This window comes from Megalops cyprinoides, chromosome 5, assembly GCF_013368585.1.
Source record: "Megalops cyprinoides isolate fMegCyp1 chromosome 5, fMegCyp1.pri, whole genome shotgun sequence".
In the NCBI taxonomy this organism is placed as follows: Eukaryota; Metazoa; Chordata; class Actinopteri; order Elopiformes; family Megalopidae; genus Megalops; species Megalops cyprinoides.
The window spans coordinates 5,755,829-5,774,613 of NC_050587.1; the positions used below are offsets into that span (position 1 = coordinate 5,755,829).

The 18,785-nt window shown below is 41.8% G+C and overlaps 1 protein-coding gene across 3 annotated transcripts; it reads left to right on the forward strand.

The window, feature by feature from the left end:
* The first annotated feature begins 652 nt into the window (after positions 1-652).
* Positions 653-17,424, forward strand: LOC118777906 (MOB kinase activator 1B-like). Of its 3 annotated transcripts, none has more exons than XM_036529156.1 (6): positions 653-738; positions 7,574-7,740; positions 14,361-14,454; positions 14,700-14,833; positions 15,342-15,505; positions 15,819-17,424. In XM_036529156.1, exons 1-6 carry the CDS (start codon positions 728-730, stop codon positions 15,894-15,896), a joined length of 648 nt encoding a protein of 215 aa, XP_036385049.1. In that variant the 5' UTR covers positions 653-727; the 3' UTR covers positions 15,897-17,424. The 3 variants fall into 3 exon arrangements, with proteins under 3 accessions (XP_036385049.1, XP_036385048.1, XP_036385050.1); XM_036529155.1 differs by lacking the exon at positions 653-738 and adding an exon at positions 2,374-2,536; XM_036529157.1 differs by lacking the exon at positions 653-738 and adding an exon at positions 7,003-7,052.
* Positions 17,425-18,785: the final 1,361 nt, after the last annotated feature.

Sequence of the window (18,785 nt, forward strand, 5' to 3'; positions counted from 1 at the left end):
CTTCACCACTGCTGTGAAATAAATGTATTATTTGATTTTGAAACAGTAGTCTTGTGCTGTTATTTAGCCTTTCAGAGGCTATTGCATGGTTAAATCCACACATTTCATTAAACCTACCACCAGACCAATTTTAGGTGGTGACCTGGCCATCTGCCCCAAATATTCCTATTTCATATTATGGCCATGACGCACAAACACATGGAAAAGGTGGGGTAGGGAATTGTTCGCATCTAGTCAAAACGCCACTATATTGCCACCCGCGGGATGAAAAAAAATGCAGAAATAGGAATAGCAGGATGATAATGTACTTTTTTTGTTTTACTATATAAAAAGATTTTCCCCCTCGCCATTTTTAACTGTCCCCTCAGTCACTTCATCCTGGCGCCGGGACCTGGCGCGATAACACTCATCAACGATTTTGCACATTTAATGTATATATCCTTCATTTATTTACTTACTCTCGGACCTTTTCATATATTTTCTTTCTTAAATTCTTGTTTTCTTACCTAATTGTACTTATTACTCTTAACGACATTCATAAGTGGAAGGCAAAGGAAGAATTTCATTGTACAGGGAACTTGTTTGTTTACTGTGCATATGACAATAAACTTTGAACTTGACACAAGACCCGTTTACTTGCATCACTGTTAGTTCCTCTTGGTGTCGCCAATCTGCAAATTACAAATTTTATGCGTACGCCACCTCGAGACCATGCGCAGAGGTACGCATGTTTTCCTGGTAAGAATCTTTTCATAAATACCGTTTTATGTGTAGAAAAGTGCTCAGCACGATTTTAGTGCGTACGCACCGTTGATACATGGTGCCCCTCGTGTTACATATATTGCTTTTTGGGGGAATACGTTTCTTTCTGCGTCATTAGTGTTACCTGAAATGGCATTACGGAGCTCAGCTCAGGTACATGTTACGCCGTTCGCGGCTGTAATAAACGTGGCTTCCACAAATCATCCGCCAAAAACAAAGAGGGACTGTAGCTGTCATCAGTTGTAGAGTTTCCATCACCTGCCAAAAGATGATGAATCGAGACGATATTGGCTGAAGAATCTAAACTTATGGTGCGTTTCCACCAAGCAGTACAGTACAGTTCGGTTCGTTAGAGACCACCGAAAACGCTCTATGTATGTTCATGTGACTTTGTTGACAAGAAACCAACGGAGGCAAACCCGTATCCTACTTTGTGGTTGGGCTACGAACGACCACCAGGTTGATATAAATATATGTAATAACATATGACATGACTAATACATAGTACAATAAAAACATGTTTCTAACAATTAAAATGAGTCTGTCATCTATGGCAAAGTGAACCAAAAGTTCGACGTGTGTCTATCTACCTTTTGAAGAAATAAAACAAAAATGGCCAAGATGGGTCTGCAAAGATCCTTAAAAGAATTCAAAAGAGATACAGTTGCTGGATTTAAAGCTATATCCACTAATGAATGAATGACCTGGTGCACTTAACGCTAGCTAGTTAGCAAACTAACGTTAAGTTGCTAGCTAGATAGCAAACGGTACTTAAGATCAGAAGTCAATACCTTGGCTTGCAGTACGAATGTTAAAATTAACTATTTGTTCGTAAGAGACATGATGAAGCTGTATTGGTTTGATAGCTAGCAAAGTGCGTGAAAACCAAATTAGCTAGCTAGCTACTTGCACATTCAGCTGAAAAGTAAACACCACCTTACAAAGACTAATCTAGCTAGCTACAATACAAACAAAACAAAAAACATAACTAGCTAGCTGCTATCACATTTCGCTGACAAATACAATTATCACCTTGCAAGCAAACACATAGCTAGCTAGCTACATTAAAAACAACGTAAAAGCTATATAGCTTGCTAGCTAATTTGGCTTTCACGCACAGCTATCATTACTAAGAGCTAGCCAACTATCAAACTAATAAAGCGTCATCGCGTCTCTTCTGACCAAATAGTTAATTTTACCACAGACTCTGCAAGAAACCTGTTGACAACTTTAGTACTGTTAGCTAGCTAGGTAGTCTGTAGTGAGTGTTTTAGCTAGCTAGTTACCGAAGTGCGCCAGGTTTTTTCTTAACATCGGTATCGCCATCGACCAAATTGTTATTTTAAACATCGGTATCGGCCCAGAATTTCACAATCGGTGCATCCTTACGATTTGTTATTTTGCTATCGGTCACAAACGCCGCTTACGGTTCAGTGGTGTAACAAAGCGGAAGTCGCGCCCACAATGCACGCAAGGTGTCACGGGAGCTAGGAATAATAAACGGATGAAGCACGCAGAAGCATGACGCCATAAAGTATCGCGAGAAACGCAAATCCGGCCGCTGAGACTTTGAAGAGGAAGCAGAAGTTTGGCATTAGCGAAGTGGACGCTGTCGGAGGTGGGACGTGTGAGACTGTGTCCTTAATGAGTGTTGTTGGACTACACTGATCAACCGTCCCTTGCAGCTCCTTTGGACACACTTTTGGATTTGCGCCCCCCTCTGTGCTCGTGTTCTTGGAGAGCCTCTTTTACAAAGCGAAATGAGCTTTTTGTTGTGAGTATACCATCCTAGTGTTGGGTCGATGTGATCAAGTTAGACTAACATTAGCTCGGTAGCTAGCTACCTGTGTTCAGGCACATCTCAACGTAACCAGCGCTCATATACCTAGTCCTAGCTCGATCACTCGCACCAATAGCCTTTTACACAAGGAAAATAGTTAGCTAGCTATAACTGAACCCTGGAACTGATGTCTGTGCAGTATGTGCTACATTGATAGCCGGATAGCGTTTGATCTTGCTTGTTTGGTAGTTGGTAGATTCTAAGTTAAATATCCAGGTACCTGGCAAGCTGTATGGGTAGCTAGCTACCTTGTTATGTATTTCTTAATAAGCCCGAGCACGATGTAGCTGGCGACAGGTATATTTTCAGTTGGGCCAAATAAGGTAAATGGCGACACTTTAATTAGTGGATTACACTATTTGGTTTAAGTTAGCTGATTGACTACTTTTGCTGCTAGCTGGCGATCCATCAGTTGGCAGTTTTGATTAGCTAGCTAACTAGATGGAACCAACCAGCAAGCTCAACAGCCGACTGGAATATCGGGCAAGATCGATAATGTTAATGCAGCTTACTAAGGTGCGTGCCGCGGTGGTGTTCCTCCTATTATCCTGTATTTTAAGATGCCCAGATGGTTTAATCTGTACCTAGAGCCATGTTGCCGGGAGATGTGGAGCTCTGTGTCACTTTTTTCTTGAAAGTACAGCATGCTCTTTATTTTACAAAGCATCTTGTTGATTTGGCTTGTTGCTAGCTAGCGTGCTAGCTGGCTTGAAGGATGCGCCACATGGATTTTACCATTCACAATAACAAACGCGTTATTACCGAATCGGCTAACGCTACTGAATTCGATCACTGAGTTCGTGGGTGTTGCTTTTAGCTTACTAGTTGGTAGGTTTGGTACTGAAGACCATTTCCACTAAGATATTTTCATTCATGTCCCGTTGTTCAGTAGACCTTTTGTCTTGCAAAGGCATCCTAGTTTAACTTTTTGGCTGTTAGATTTGCTGCCTTTCTCATTTGCATTCAGACACAAATAATGAAATGAATAACGTGAAAATCGTACCCTATTGAAGTCACTGGATAAGAGCCTCCTCTCAATGACAATAATGTAATGTAATGAATACATTTTCTAAGTTAAAGACTTGATGCACGGAGGAAAGGCGTTTTCAGAAACTGCCTTTTAATTAAATTTACGCTATCATGTTACAGGGCTTGTTCAGTGACTATCTTCAGGGAAAAATTCTCTGCCTACGAGCATCAGCCGCATGTTTTTGATAGTCTACAGAATGTTCTTCGGGTCACAGGCGAGATTGTTGCATTGTTTCAGTTTGGAAAGCAGAGAGAAAAACCCCGATTGCTCACCTTAATCATGTGTTGCAAATTCGGAAGTAAATATCTCTTTCTCTCTATAGTCAATGACAAGTATTTAATCAAAGCAATATGTGCTGAATGTCAACACACCCCATTTACTTTTTTAATCTGTCTGAATTTCGTTATGTTTCTGTCTGCCATAAGTGACTACCTTTACGGCTGAAAATGAAAATGCACAAAAGGAGTTTGTTTTCGTATTTGAATTGTTATGTTATTGGATATACATAATTTATCTGATAAATTCAGTTTAATGTATCTGCATTAACCATTTACACACATTTTCAAATATTCCAAAAGTGCCATCTTTCTTAGTTTGTTTCTTCAACACAAGCAGAGCCTCGTTTTACATACAGCAGCTTTGGTTGGCTCGCGTTTTGCCAGCAATGTTGTGGCTTAGATCATTGTTACGGATGGGCTGATGGCAAGCAATAGTGACATTTTGTTTCCATTTTTATTTGAAATAGACAGGTGGCTATCAGATATTTCCTGCGTTTGTTTGTAAAGTCTTTAAAGATAAAATATCAGTAGTTAACGCTAGTATGAGTAAACTGTATCGGTCACCCACACAGAATATTTTGTCTAAATGTGATGAGCGGTCACAGCTGGCTCATGCACTTTACTATTGTACCTTAAACTTATCTAAAGCTGTTTGAGTATTCTCATTTTCTGTGTGCTTCAGAATAAATGATGATGTAATTTGGACTTGTTTTTAAAATATATTTATCATCGGTTCATCAGTGAAGATATGACACTCAGTTTAGTTTATTTTCCAGCACTGGCTCCATAGAGAGTCAACATTGAAACCCAAATATTGTCTGTATGCTGTGACTCCTGCAGGGAGGTGTTCTGTGACTCACAAATCCATCATTGTTGATTCATATTTGCTATCCAGGTGTGACTGCTGCTCTGCTCTGTGTGAGGCAGAGGATCTAAGAGCAGTGGAAGGCTCTGATTGTTACGCTGTGTGGGTGACCATATGGCCTCATTGGCAAATCACAGAGGAGACTGTTGACTGTTCCAGTGGGAAGGTATTCAGTTTGCATGTGACAAAGCTAATCCACCACGGGCTATCTGTACAACAATGACAATGTCCATGCGTACACTGTGGCCTTTTCATAGTTGATATTTACCACACTTCAATGCCATAGTTCTTTACTTGCAGTGCAAAGATTTTAAATGCAGTTCTCATTCATGAGTAGCTCATTCGAAGTGGTGGGTATCATAGGGAAGTTGCTTCTGTGCTTGATATAGGGTTTAATATAATAATGTGGGCAGTGTGTTGATGCTCCCTCATGTCTGGCTCATTGCGTGATGTCACTCCAATAAGGGACTGGTCTAGTGCTGCGTGAGTGAGAGATTATGCAGCCTCTGTGGCCTGTGTCAGCTGATTTAGGCTCTATGACAGTGGCAGGGGTGACAGGGCACACATGAGCGATGACCTGTCTGGTTTAATCAGCAGAGCCATGGGCCCTGTCTGCGAGACGGCCATCGGTGTCAGAGGGTGACAGGTGGCATGCAGGTCACTAGAGACTCGAGGCCAGGCCCTCACACAGTGGTTTGTCATTAGGCTCAGTCTCAGGCCTGGGCTGCAGGTCCATTGGGAATGATCAGTTTGCAAGTAATGGTAATTTACATACCATTTACATTTATTTAAATTAGTAATTAAAGCAATGAAGCTTTGTCAGCAGACTGACTGTCTGTGTCTTGTAGTGGTACAGGTTATGCAGAGCGACACAGAGACACACATGCGTAGCAGTTTTTGAAGCTGGATGCAGAAATATACATTCATGTTTAGAGCTGTGAGGAGGCACGCATTAAGAGAATCAGCTCGTATCCTGCAGAAAGAAGATTGTGTTCTTGTCCTCTCTGAGCGTAATCAAGTTAGGGGAGGAATTCAGGAGTCTGTCAGAAGGTGTGTCTGTGTTTGGGAGGCGCTGCCTGGCAGTGTCTGAGTGCTCTGGTCTTCACAGCCCTGTCACACCTCTCAGCTGCGTGCCACAGCAAACACTCACCCTGCTCTGAACCACGCCTGCCGGAGTACAGTTGAAACGGTGCGTCTACAGTGCACCACTCTGCTCCTGTAATCAGTCATTCCCCTGCCTTTCTACACCCTCTGTTCTTTTGCCATTCATCTTACGGTTCCTTTTGAAGGGATGTAGCTCTTGAAGGCTGTATGGGTGTGACTGTGAATGTCAGTGAATTACATTAGAATATTGAGGTCCTGGTTGAGGGGATTTTTTTCATTTTGCTAGGTCAAATCTAAGGACAAGCAAATTTGTTTAAAAAATTTGTTCACTGAAAATATTTGAATGCATTTTTAAATTTCTAGTTCTCACTCAACAAATGAACTGTTGTGTGAGAACTAAAAATTTATGTGATTTAGATGGGTACTAAAATGGAATGATTTGTGCTACAGTGGTCGATCAGAATGTGAAAAAATTTCCTTGGTTTCATACAGAACAATGGGACATTAATGCCTTCTGTTTGGTCATTGCGATGATTATCAACCTCATTTTCCATTGGGTGTGTGGGAGTTCTCCGAAGTACTTTTCCATTATGACTTGAATCCTGCCAATCCAACACAGGTTGGTGTGTTTGTGCAGAGTGATTAGAAGTGATACATGGGTAGCTACGCTACACTCATATAAAATGATTAATATTTGATGATAAAGTTCGGTGTGTGGACCTGAACACACAAAGGGCTATACTTCCAGGGTCACTTTGTCTGGAAGTACTTGTGTTTGGAAGTAGTCTTTACCTCCCTAGGTTTCCACTAGCTTGTTCTGTCATGTATTTAAAGGTCACAGAAGCTGTGCTGACTTGTTTTAAGGGCCAGCCCTTGCAGCTGAAAAGAACAGCTTGGCTGTGGCTCAGGGTGATGCGTTCTGACATTCCCGGCGCAAGAACGCCTTTGAACAAAAGACAGGACATGCATAGTCATGATCTGTGGAATGTATCACTTAAGGTGTGTCAGGTAAGTTTAGAGAAAAGCAGAGTTCACTGCTTTAGAAAGGGCGGGCCCACACTAATGCCCAAAGAAAGAGAGTACACATTCAACACAGAAAGATACGGTTTAATATGAACTCACTTAGACGTAACAGGTCGATTGAGTATGAGTATAAAGTAGAGAATGGCTCAGGTGAGTTACACTGACATTACTCTAATTAGTTTTAATCTCACTCATGGAAACAAGAAGGTATTGAAATTGAATCAAATCAGTAATTCACCAGTGGTTTCCTGTACAATGCAAGGAAATCGTATGTTAGGGAAGCTGGAAAGCTTGGACGCTGAACCAATAATTCAGACTCATCTAATATATTTCAGATGTAAACACTTACGCAATAAATATGTTTAAAATACAATAAGCAGGTTTAAAAAGATAAAGCAAGAGTAGAAATTAAGATCTTGGGATTTTTCTCAGGTAAAATCATTTGTCTTTGCATTTCAAGGCCTTCCTCATTTGAGAACCTGTGTGAAAATGAGTGTGTGTGTCTGTTGTACCCTTTGGCGAGGTAGTTAACCCAAAATTGCCTCAGAACATATCCAGCTGTATAAATGGATACAATTGTAACCTATGTAAATTGCTCTGGGCAAGTGCATCTGCTAAATGACAATAATGCAGTGTAATGTAATGTGTGTCGTCTCTCTCTCTGCCGACAGTGGAAGTCGCTCGTCGAAGACTTTCAAACCAAAGAAGAACATTCCAGAAGGCTCACACCAGTATGAGCTGCTGAAGCATGCGGAGGCCACGCTGGGGAGCGGTAACCTGCGGATGGCCGTCATGCTGCCCGACGGGGAGGACCTCAATGAGTGGGTTGCCGTTAACAGTGAGTAACGCCCTGCCTCCGTCAGAGCAACACCCAGCAGACACACACACACATACACACCGGCTCTACTCAGGACAGGGACACTGCTTCCCATTGTTTGGGAGACATTGTTTGAGAATCTGTTAGCTTGATAGAGGTTGGAAGGAGGAAAAGTCAGATGATTTAAATGGAGCCCCAAACATCTGTATGTAAGATAATGTTGCCACAGTCACTGTTTGTGTTACTGAACATGTTGTACCGGTGATAATTGCTTTTTCACATGGAATTTAACAAGACAAGGTTGGAATGCCTTAGAGGGGGCACATTCAGTATAATTCACACGAGCTAACTGGAAATTATGACCACTAGCTACATTTAGCTATGCCCAGCACAGCAGAGGATATTGAATATAACTATCTCAAGCTGGAAATTCACCATTTGTCCCTTGTGAATCATAAATATTATTGCTGTTCATGATGTGCTCAGAGAAAGACTCTCAACTCTTGTTTACAAGCTCACTTCCTTGGAGGATGTAGCCAGTCGCATGAGAAGCAGACTTTAATTAATGAATGGCCTGTGGATATCAGCTCATGGAAATGAGCCCCTCCTATTAAATTACTGTGCGCGACCTTAAAGCTGTGTCTGCATGGGAAATGTTCTGTTTATTTACTGTAGGGTCCATTTAACTACTTTAACAGCTGCTCTGTTTAAACAGTGCTTATTATCAGTTTCAGTAGAGTTTGGGCCTTCAGGCTTCAGGCATATGAGGTGTGGCTGTGTACTCCAGGCCTTCAGGTTTGTGGACATTAACCCACTGCTGAAATACTGTCTCAGTGTTCCTTCAGAGTGTCATGCAGTTTAGGGAAAGCTTGCTGTAAACTACTCCTGCATGAAGTTCAGAGTTTGTCAAGGGGAAAACGCCCTTGAACTGATGTAGCTGAAAGAATTGTATCAAAAAAGTTGTCAAAGCGTAGAAATTGGGTGAGTCTGGGCTAGTAGACTTTTATGATAATCATTTTCAATAGTAGACCTCAGGGATCTAGTGTATTTTTTTTTTTTTTTGCTTTTAGTGGAGGTCAGTGTATTTTGTGAAAATGGCTCTCATGGGGAAGGTGCATCATTAATGACCTCACCCACGACACCTGACATGCAACATAAAATCAATACTTCATTAACATTCATCAATGGCAGTTGATAGCTGCTTGATTTGGATATATGTAGCAAATTCAGAAAGAGCACTACGCAAACTCATGGCAGTGAGTTAGCGTAAGACTGCATGTGAAAGAGTGAGGTTACAGTAGCTCTAAGTGCAGGCTGCTGGCTGTGTGACTAGTGGAAAGCCTGGAGGCAGTTACCTGGAGTGCTCCTATGATCTTAAATGTTTCAGTTTAGGCATAATGTATAAAATGTAATAGATTAAGTTTTAGTATGAGTAAAAAGACCGGCTTACTACTTTTTCATAAAGTTTGTCTGACAGGGGAGCACCTCAGAGTAGAGTGGACAAATATGCTATCTGAGTACACCAAACCTGTCTTTAATTGTCAGTTGTCTTAGCATATATTCGGTATAATGCAATAGCAGAAGGAAAGCAGGGGAGCAGATGAAGGTGATTTGTGCACAGAAACTGACCTGCTAGCAGAGGATTCTGGGAGATGCAGCTGGTGCTGGTGCTGTCGTTGATGCCATTATCTTGCTCAGGGACATCAAAGGTTAAGGGTGACATTGACATTTACACTGAGGGGTTGTACTGCAGTGATAAAGACTTCCTTCAATTAATACACATTAGTCATCCCTGAAATAGCCTGTATAAGCGCTTCATATTGACAGCTGTTCCCTATGTCTGTATGTCAGTAGAGAGACAGGAAGAGAGAATGCAAAATATCACAGCTGAGCTGGGAGGGGAGGCTTCTCGTGTGAGTCAGACATTCTGTATGTTAGTGTAACTTCTTTGCCGAAAGTGTTTTTCAGTGGCATGGATATGAAATTAAACTGCTCTCTGGGTGTGGGTGTGTGTGTGTGTGTGTGTGTGTATTCTATGAGACATTGAGGTAGTTTGCAGATGATATTTACAAGTATCTTGAACCGGTTAGCTAAATATATCTGAAGATGAGATCATTGTTAGTGTATTCCCACAAGATTTAATGGAAGTTGATGGATTGAAAGTGTTTTGGACCATGATCTTACTGAAACAGTATAAAGGAACAGCACTGTAGTTAGAGTTAGCCACTGCTTGTGATTGTAACATATGACCAATATGGCTACAAGGCAAGAGACATTGCCATGGACTCAGACACAAACACTAGTCATTGTTCTGAGTTTTTACTCCTAAATCACACTGGCAGTAAGTTTTAAAACCATTTCAGCTCTTCTTAGAAGCAGCCTTTTCATGAGAAATAAATAGAACCTTGTTTCTCCATCATGCTCCCTTGTGTTGCCAACCTCACATCATGGTTACTCAGGATGGCCAAACAGATTTGCAAGGAAAATCCTGTTCCTCTTTGCAATGGGTGAGGCAGTGGGGTATTGATGTGTTGCACCAGTGATGTCAATGTGTCTCGAATTGACAGACGCTCTTATCCAGTACAGCTTACATAGGTTACAGTTTTTGCTTGCTATCCATTTATACCGTTGGATATTTACTGAGGAAATTGGAGTTAAGTAACTTGCCCAAGGGTACAACAGCAGAGCCCCAGCAGGGAATCAAACCAGCAACCTTTTGGTTACGAGCCCTGCTTCTCACCACCAAGTTAAATACAGACACTTGCTGCATGGAGCTAGTGCATTGATGTCCATGTCATTAGCTAGAGCAAAGTGAGGTGTCGTACGTGCAGAAGGTCCTGGCTGTATGCACATCTGTGTAGCGCAGCTGCTGTGAACTCTGCCGCAGAAGCAGCTTCCTCCAGTGAGAATCCCCGAGCCTGAACTTTAATATCCTCGTAATGTGCAGAACAGAGTGCACTGGGAGACGGGGGAGTGCAGTTCATTTCATCAGGCACAGTAAAAATCTCCTGCGCGACCTTGTGTTTTTTGTTCTGCTGAGCTGGTGATGGGTCGGTTGTGTCGGGCTGCAGATGGTGGGGAGGGTTGGGTACTGTGCTTATTGCACAGATTTATTGGGTAAAGGAATGCGGTGTCTGCAGAACAGAGGTTCCCTTTAAACGCGCCCTGTTCCTCTCTCCCCTAGCGGACCTCCATCACTGTCTCCCAGGACCCCGGCTGGAGGAAGAGTAGACCTCTCCTGCTTCTGTTGACACACCCATGGGTTAAAGATCTCTGGCCCCACACCGGAAATCCGGCATACAGAGCGTATCCGAGCTCTGATCTTACTAGACCGGAACGCAGTTCAATTAAAAACAATCACTGACATAGTGTTTTTTCGGATGAGTTTTAACCAATACTAGCCTGTTTAGGCGACGTACTGGCACTAGAGCACTGTTCTTAATCCAATCGGCAACTAGTTTCAACTTTCTGTGAGGTGGTGCCAGGAAGTATTTGCGGGGACCGTATCAGTTGATTACTGCACAATAGGCTAGCATGCACTGAAATAGATAGAGCATGGAAGCGACACTTGTGAAGGTTGGCGCAGACGCAAGCACAATAGAACGGGAGGTGAATAATAAAAGGTGATGGGCTTGGTTAGATGAAAACGGTAATGATGGACAAACATTCGGCTTATGTTGCCACAAATTAAACGAGGACCAAAACGGGGACCTGCTTTTGTACTGTGTATTTGAAAAAAAATACAGTATGGGACAAGCAGCTGTTCGGGTTCTTCGTTATACGTCAATGTTGCCAGGAGCTGTGGCCACTGTAGCTGCTGCCGCTTCATCCATCCAAGACTGCGTGTGCAATCATAAAGTCTGCGTTTGTACATTTATAGCGGAACATGGCCTGTCTTTCAGGATGGCGCCAGTGCTAGTTGACCAGTGCAAAACATCACAGGACAGAACTGCACTTTCCAAACTTAGCGTGTCAAATACAGAGGCCAGCTACCTATCCACTCACCGCATTGCCTGTCACATTGGGCAATGTTTAGTGCACAAGCTGTCAAAAGAGATGTTTTCACAGAACATTGATGAGTCCACAGTCCTCAAGATGGACAGAATTCTCAATGTCTTGGTCCGATTTGATGATGATGACTAGGACAAAGTTGTAACAGCATCTTGCTACTCGACCAACTATTAATTAAAGTTGCACTTCTCATTTTTATTAGCATTTAAGAAAAAAGGAAGCACTTTTAATTTGAGCACTGTAATACGATATTGTATATTATATTGTATATAATTGTGTTTATTTCCGTTTTACAATTTTGAATTAAAGCTGTTGTGGTAACACTAAATGTACATGCTTCCTATTTTGTTACCACCCCCCCCTCCCTCCACCAAAAAAAAAAAACATTTCAGTCTCAAATTTTTGTTGCTTTAAGCCCTGCACACCATATATATATATTTGTATTATTTGTAATACTTTCTGTATTACAAATAATACAGAAAGTTTATTTGGTTACAGTGAGTAGCCTACATGTTGTTGGCTGATAAATTTCACTAATAGAACCCCATTCCCAAAGGGTGCCATATGTTAGTGGAGTGTTGCCTGTTGGTTAGTTACCCAATTCAATTCCACTCTGGCTAATGGGATTCAGGTATTGGACAAGGTTTAATTTGCGTAATTGAATTCAATGAATGTTAAATGGTGATTGGAAGTGGCCAGATTAATGTGAAATGGATCTAATCTATTTGAGCTGTTCAAAGGAATTGATGACTTTTGTGCTTCATAGAAATGAAATGCCTTCAGCGTTGCACTTGGCACTGTAGTCCCAATGTTTTCCCCTACCACTTAATATATTTACAAACCTGAAATTTACACTGAGAGCAGCTTCACATGCAGAGCAGAGTTATGTTTTCCTCCCTGGAATGACAGCTGAATTTTAAGGGCTCTTTGTTCTTCCCCCGCACTTGGGCACCTAGGCTTTGTGCGACATTTTGCACCAAGACAAACAACTCTGAGAGCACTGCCGGGCTGTCTCATTTACCCCAGGGTCCCATTGGACACACGCAGCGCCAGGCAGCAGTCACAAGTTCCTGTGCCATTAACAAACAGAGCTAATGTAAGTGTCCTGCAGTCCGACACGTCGGATACTTACCAGGGGCTTCCAGTAGGTTTCAGATTCATCTCTGACACTGTAATGAAACAACAGGGTGGGGGTAGAAGTGACTTCCAGCCCTCCTGCCCTCCTGGCTCTGGAACAGATACAGTAATCTGTGCTGGGCTGAGGCCAGGCAACTCCCCCTGGTTGGGGTTGGGGTTGGGGTTGGGGTTGGGGCTGAGGTCGAGGTCATCTTGTGGTGTCATCTTGCCCTGTCCTGTGCGTGTGCCAGCTCTACCTGCACTCCTCCTCCATCTTCATCCGTCCTCCATCCGTCTTTCTCTGATCACAATCTGATCCTCCTCCCCATCGGCTGTCAGTGCTGCCATTAAGAATCCCCAGATCCCCTCTGAACTGAAGCACTGGGGATATCTGCATGTTGTCTGAAAGGTTAACCCAAGGGCAGCCCTTGGTTTAGGACATCACACAGTCATCACTAAGGGCTGTTTACATTACATTACTGTCATTTAGGAGACACTCTTACCTAGAACGACTTACATAGGTTTTACAATTTTATCCATATACACAGGCAACTGTGAGGTAATTGTGGGTTAAGTACTTTGCCCAAGGGTACTATAACATTACCCCAGCAGGGAATTGAACCAGCAACCTTTTGGTTAGGAGCCCTGCTCCTTACAACTATGTTGCACCGCTGCTGTTTACTTGGTGTTCATCCAGCCAAAGATATGTTCATGCTCAGGTATTGATCATGATTCACAGAGTTACCCTGAATGCCCTCATAGCTGTGGGCTGTGTTTCACTATTAATATTCCTGTATAACTTGTTTCAAACAGCATTGCAAAAACTCGCTTGGGAGGAACTTTGCTGGAAGGATTGTTAAAAACTAAATTTATGATCCCCAGCAGTTGGTTGATTTTAGCTAGTCCTCTTTCATTTTTTTACCTGTTTTTTTCCCCCCCACACTTTTTGAAAGGGTGCTCGGTAGCTCTGCTGGAGGATCTATTAGTTTGCAGAAATGGTTTTGTGTAAAGCTATCTTCCAGTCCGTTTAATCCCATAAATCAATTTTCCAGCAGTGTTGCTTGCAGGAGCCGCTTGCTGTGCAGGCGAGTTTTGAATGACTCTAGCTAAACACATTCTTTTTTAGCCCTGCATAATGATGCTGTAAATGATACCATCCAAGGAGCTGTTAAAGAGACTCCAGGGACCTTGAAGTCCATTTGAATAATAGTCTGTATTTTACCTTTTTTTAATCATTTCAGTGGTCACCACTGAATATTCATTTGGAGTTACAGTAAGTGCAGTTCCTGTGCTTTGGTGTGTGGGGACATTGTCTGGCTGCTCTCCTGGAGAGGACATTCAGACTTCAGCCTTAGACAGATCAGGCTAGCCTTCTGTTAAGGCTTTCTCTGGTTTCTGCTGTGAATTCAGAGTGAAGACCAGGCTGTCCTGCTCAGCGCAGAGCACACAGTTTTAGTGCTGTTGTGCAGGGTTTGAGCTGTGTAGTTACATATCTGTCTGTCTTTCATTCCCAGCTGTAGACTTCTTCAACCAGATCAACATGCTGTATGGGACCATCACTGACTTCTGCACCGAGGAGAGCTGCCCTGTGATGTCGGCAGGACCCAAGTAAGGATGTTCTGTGTGTGTGTGTATGTGTGTACACGTGTGTTGCTCAGGTATTCTGTCATCTTCTGGCTTAATAGATTTGTTTATTACATGCTTGCTGTATTGACTTGTCATTGAACTTGTTTAATTCATGTTAATTCCATTGCTAATTAGGCCATAGCCCTGTCCTGAAAAGCCTTTTAAACATGCTGAATAAACACTGGTTTTTGACTAGTGAGTCTTTTCAAATGGTCCTTCTCCTGCAGGTATGAGTACCACTGGGCTGATGGGACCAACATCAAAAAGCCAATCAAATGCTCCGCCCCAAAGTACATTGATTATCTGATGACTTGGGTGCAGGATCAGCTGGATGATGAGACACTCTTTCCATCCAAAATAGGTAGAACCAGCTTTCCCTCCTCTGTGCTCTATTTCATATCCCTGCTGTCCCCTCAGATAGACGATTGAGTTACAGCCTTCTCCTGCACTTGTAGGTTTTGAAAACTGCGGCAGTGTGGTGTAGTGGTAAGGAGCATAGCTCATAACTGAATGGTTTCTGATCCAATACCTGCTGGGACATTGCTGCTGTACCTTTGGGCAAGGTACTAAACCCACAATTGCCTCAGTAAATATCCAGCTGTATAATTCCTGTAAATTGCTCTAGATAAGAGTTTGCTAAACAACAGCAATGTAAGAGTTCCTTAAAGGAATGTATGTGCTGCATTTTGAAAACTCCTCTTAATTGTCCTTCGTTGGTATGATGGTCTGTCTAAGCAGACTGATGCAGGCTGGTCTGCATGATCTGACATGCATCCCCCTCTGTAAGGGCAGAACAGCATGGTGTTGGGTCCTTTTGTAATGGTGTGGTGCAGCTGTGAATGCCAAGCCCTCCTCTTGTCTCATCTCAGGTGTCCCGTTTCCGAAGAACTTCATGTCCGTCGCCAAGACGATCCTGAAGCGCCTGTTCCGGGTGTACGCCCATATCTACCACCAGCACTTCGATGCGGTGATCCAGCTCCAGGAAGAGGCCCACCTTAACACGTCTTTCAAGCACTTCATCTTCTTTGTTCAGGTGTGTGTGTGTGTGTGTGTGTGTGTGTGTGTGTGCGCGCATGTGTTTCACGGTGTTCTGCTCTTGGCTAACCTTAAAAATAACTACCTTTGCCCACACATCACCTCCACTTGTATGCTCATCACATTCATTGTTGAGTTATTTGAGAAAACATTCACACTTGTGTGTGTGCAGAAAAGCCAGCTCATTTAGATTGAGTTTATTACTCTTGAAACATGGTGCTACTAAGATGGCTCTTTTAAGCTTCTCAGTGTCAAAGCTGTTTGATTTAGCTCTGAAAAGTATGCTTAATCATTTTCATGTTTTTTGTCAGGAATTTAATCTGATAGACAGAAAGGAACTGGTCCCACTCCAGGAGCTGATTGAGAAGCTGACCTCCAAGGACAGATAAATGGAGAAGAATAATGTCTCCACCTGACAGATCTCCTCTGGTTTCCCTTTCATTTCATACAGAAAACCTGGCTTTGCTCTATGTGCTACAGTATGTGATAACATTAGGGGAATGTTTCTTACAGTGTTGGGGATAAGGCAGCCTTTGACTTTGATTTTGCAGTGGTGGCAGATCTCACTATATAGATGGGTAACTTCAGCTCTACACTGATACAATGCTGGGTAGGTTCAGGCCATATTTCACTGAAGCCCAAAACTCCCCTCAGAGCTAGAGACACATCAAAGTGCCTAAATGGTTCTCCTTAAAACTATCCCACCTCCTGTACCTAGACAACATCCACTACATAACTTTGAAGACTTTATAAATGCAGAAGGCAGCATACAGGTTTTCTAGCTGAATCTGTATGCATACTGCTGAATGACTGAGCTTATGGAGAGGTGGTGCAGTATGTCTGGAGAGTGTGTGGTAGGTTTTTAATGCAACCTAATGTTCTGCACAGTAAGGACTTGATCAGGAACGCATGGACCAGTTCTGCTACCTAAAAAGATCATTTTTTCATTCCATCCTAGAGGCAGCATGGAATCAGTGACTGAGATAATCTGATGAGTAATCTGAGGCAGTTCAGTGTTGTATGCAAATGACAGAATTTCTGAATTTATCAGCTTATAAAGAAATGCTATATGGCATGTGTGTGCCAGGAAGGCAGCGATTAAACATGTAAGTCTCAGAATATCATATTTAATTATGTTGATTCAGATGGCATATATGTGCATACGTTCCCACAGATGACAGTAAATTCTGGATAGAATTATATTTCTATAGTGATATAAATTTTATGGACTTCATGGATTGTAAGATGTGCAGGTGAATCTTTTTTTTTTTGTTTTCTTATGGGTTTTGCATTTACATTCCAGTGCTCCAGCCCATTTCAGCTTTTATCGGTTGTCTGAGTATTTCCTCAGCACCTCTGGCTGGGCAGTAAGACGTGTAAGAGCACAAGCGCTGTGCAGTAGCGTGTAGTTAAGCGCAGTCCAGTAATGTTAAAGCACATCATGGAAATGCACACGGGTTAAAGGCAGTACAGTAAAGCGAACTGTAACAGCAATAGCAGATAAAACACATGAGCCGTCGTGGAAGTATTATGCACACACGTACACACACACACCCCCCCCACCCCCGAAAAGGGATGTTGCTGACACACATAGGACAGTAAACAGTGATCGAATGTACTGCTGGTGCCATACAAACCACACTGACGAAATGCTCCACACATTGTTGAAGTTTGTGATCACCTAGAGAGAACTTCCCAATGTTGTATTTTTTTTTCATTTAAAGATGACATAATTTTGAGGCAAGGCACAAAAATGTATGGTATGGCACAAACCTTACAGCGACGGTGAACTTGAAATGAGACGTCTAGCCAAACAGTGCCACGGTCACTAAGCACATAGGTGTGTGTCCGAGTTCCTCATGCATTGGAGGCGTTCTTTAGGCAGCGTTATTGTCATACTGAGTGACAGTGTGCCCCCTGGTGGTCCTTTCTTTTGTTGGTGTTTGTTAGTTATGGTTTGCACTTTCTGAAGCGATAGCTTTGTTGTGTTTGTTAAGAGGTTACAGTTTATTTTCCATAATGTTATGTTACATATCTCTTAGAAACCATTTACGGAATCACATTTTTCAGTAACTTAATTTTTAAAGTCAGTTGTATTGTTTACTTATTTTTAAAGCTTCATTTAACATTATAAACATGCTTGTGCTTTACTTTGTCTTCACTTTTGATAAAAATGTGACATCGTAATCCTGAATATAACCAATGGTAACGCAGTGTGCTCTAGGTTAATGTAAAAATTACATTGCCAACTTTTTTCTTTTAATCAAGCAATCTTAACCAATATGTAAATGCCCTTTGAACACTATGGAATAGATTTTTGGGTTGTAATATACATTGCATTTTTGATGAGAAAGTTGTAAATAATGTATACAAATGTGTTATTTGATGGGATTGAAGATATTTAAAGTTACAGGATTTTTCTGGTTAAATACTGAATGCTGTTTATATGGACAATAAAGGTTTTGATCAATCTAAACGCTGTGTGTCTGTGTGCTTGTAGTTTTGTACTGACTCCAACACAGTTGCAGTCTTCATATAGCTAACTCATTTGGGAAATGCCCATCAATAAACAAATATTTAATATAAGTGAAATTAATGTATAAACTTCAGCACTCAGTTATTTTGGCAGTGTCCAAGCATTTTCTCATGTAGACATTTGAGTGAGAGTGTTCAGGTTTTCTGAGTCCTTGCCAATCTTCTGTCATGATGTCACAAAGCTGGTGACACTCTGGAATGTCAGTGGACTCAGAGTAATTAGTGTCTGGTATCAGATGAAAGAATGCCCTTTAAGAAAAATAATGTACATTTCCTATAATTTATTTAACAAATATACTATACCTGGTGTTTCCCATTTGATATAATACACTTTTTCTATAAAATGTCCTTATAGAGTAAGTCTTACTGATATTTTTCCATTGTAATAATATTTCATTTTATAAAACACAAATCCACAGTGAAACACAGGCATTTGCAGTACCCTCTGAAATAATTTAACCCCTGATGAATGACCGTGTAAATGTGCTCTTCCACATCCACAGCCTCTTCTTTTGTGGGTCACATATCTCCATAGTTTTGCCCTTTTTTGCCCAGGGAATGCTTTGAATTAGCATCAGGCAGACACATGGGGCTGTGCATATAATGGAAATGGTTTTTAAAGTTTTGAAGTTAGGTTATGATACTATGTGTTTTTAAATAGCTGTGTATATGTTTTTACCAGTGACTTCTTATTGGCATCATTGCCTTGTGTGTTTTTGAGCAAAAGTGGACTATGATTTTCT

What these genes read in the sequence shown, in the direction of transcription:
- LOC118777906 (XM_036529155.1), top strand. An exon ending in GTGATGTCGGCAGGACCCAA is followed by an intron (nt 14,455 to 14,699) that starts GTAAGGATGTTC and finishes CTTCTCCTGCAG; the next exon opens with GTATGAGTACCACTGGGCTG. An exon ending in ACTCTTTCCATCCAAAATAG is followed by an intron (nt 14,834 to 15,341) that starts GTAGAACCAGCT and finishes GTCTCATCTCAG; the next exon opens with GTGTCCCGTTTCCGAAGAAC.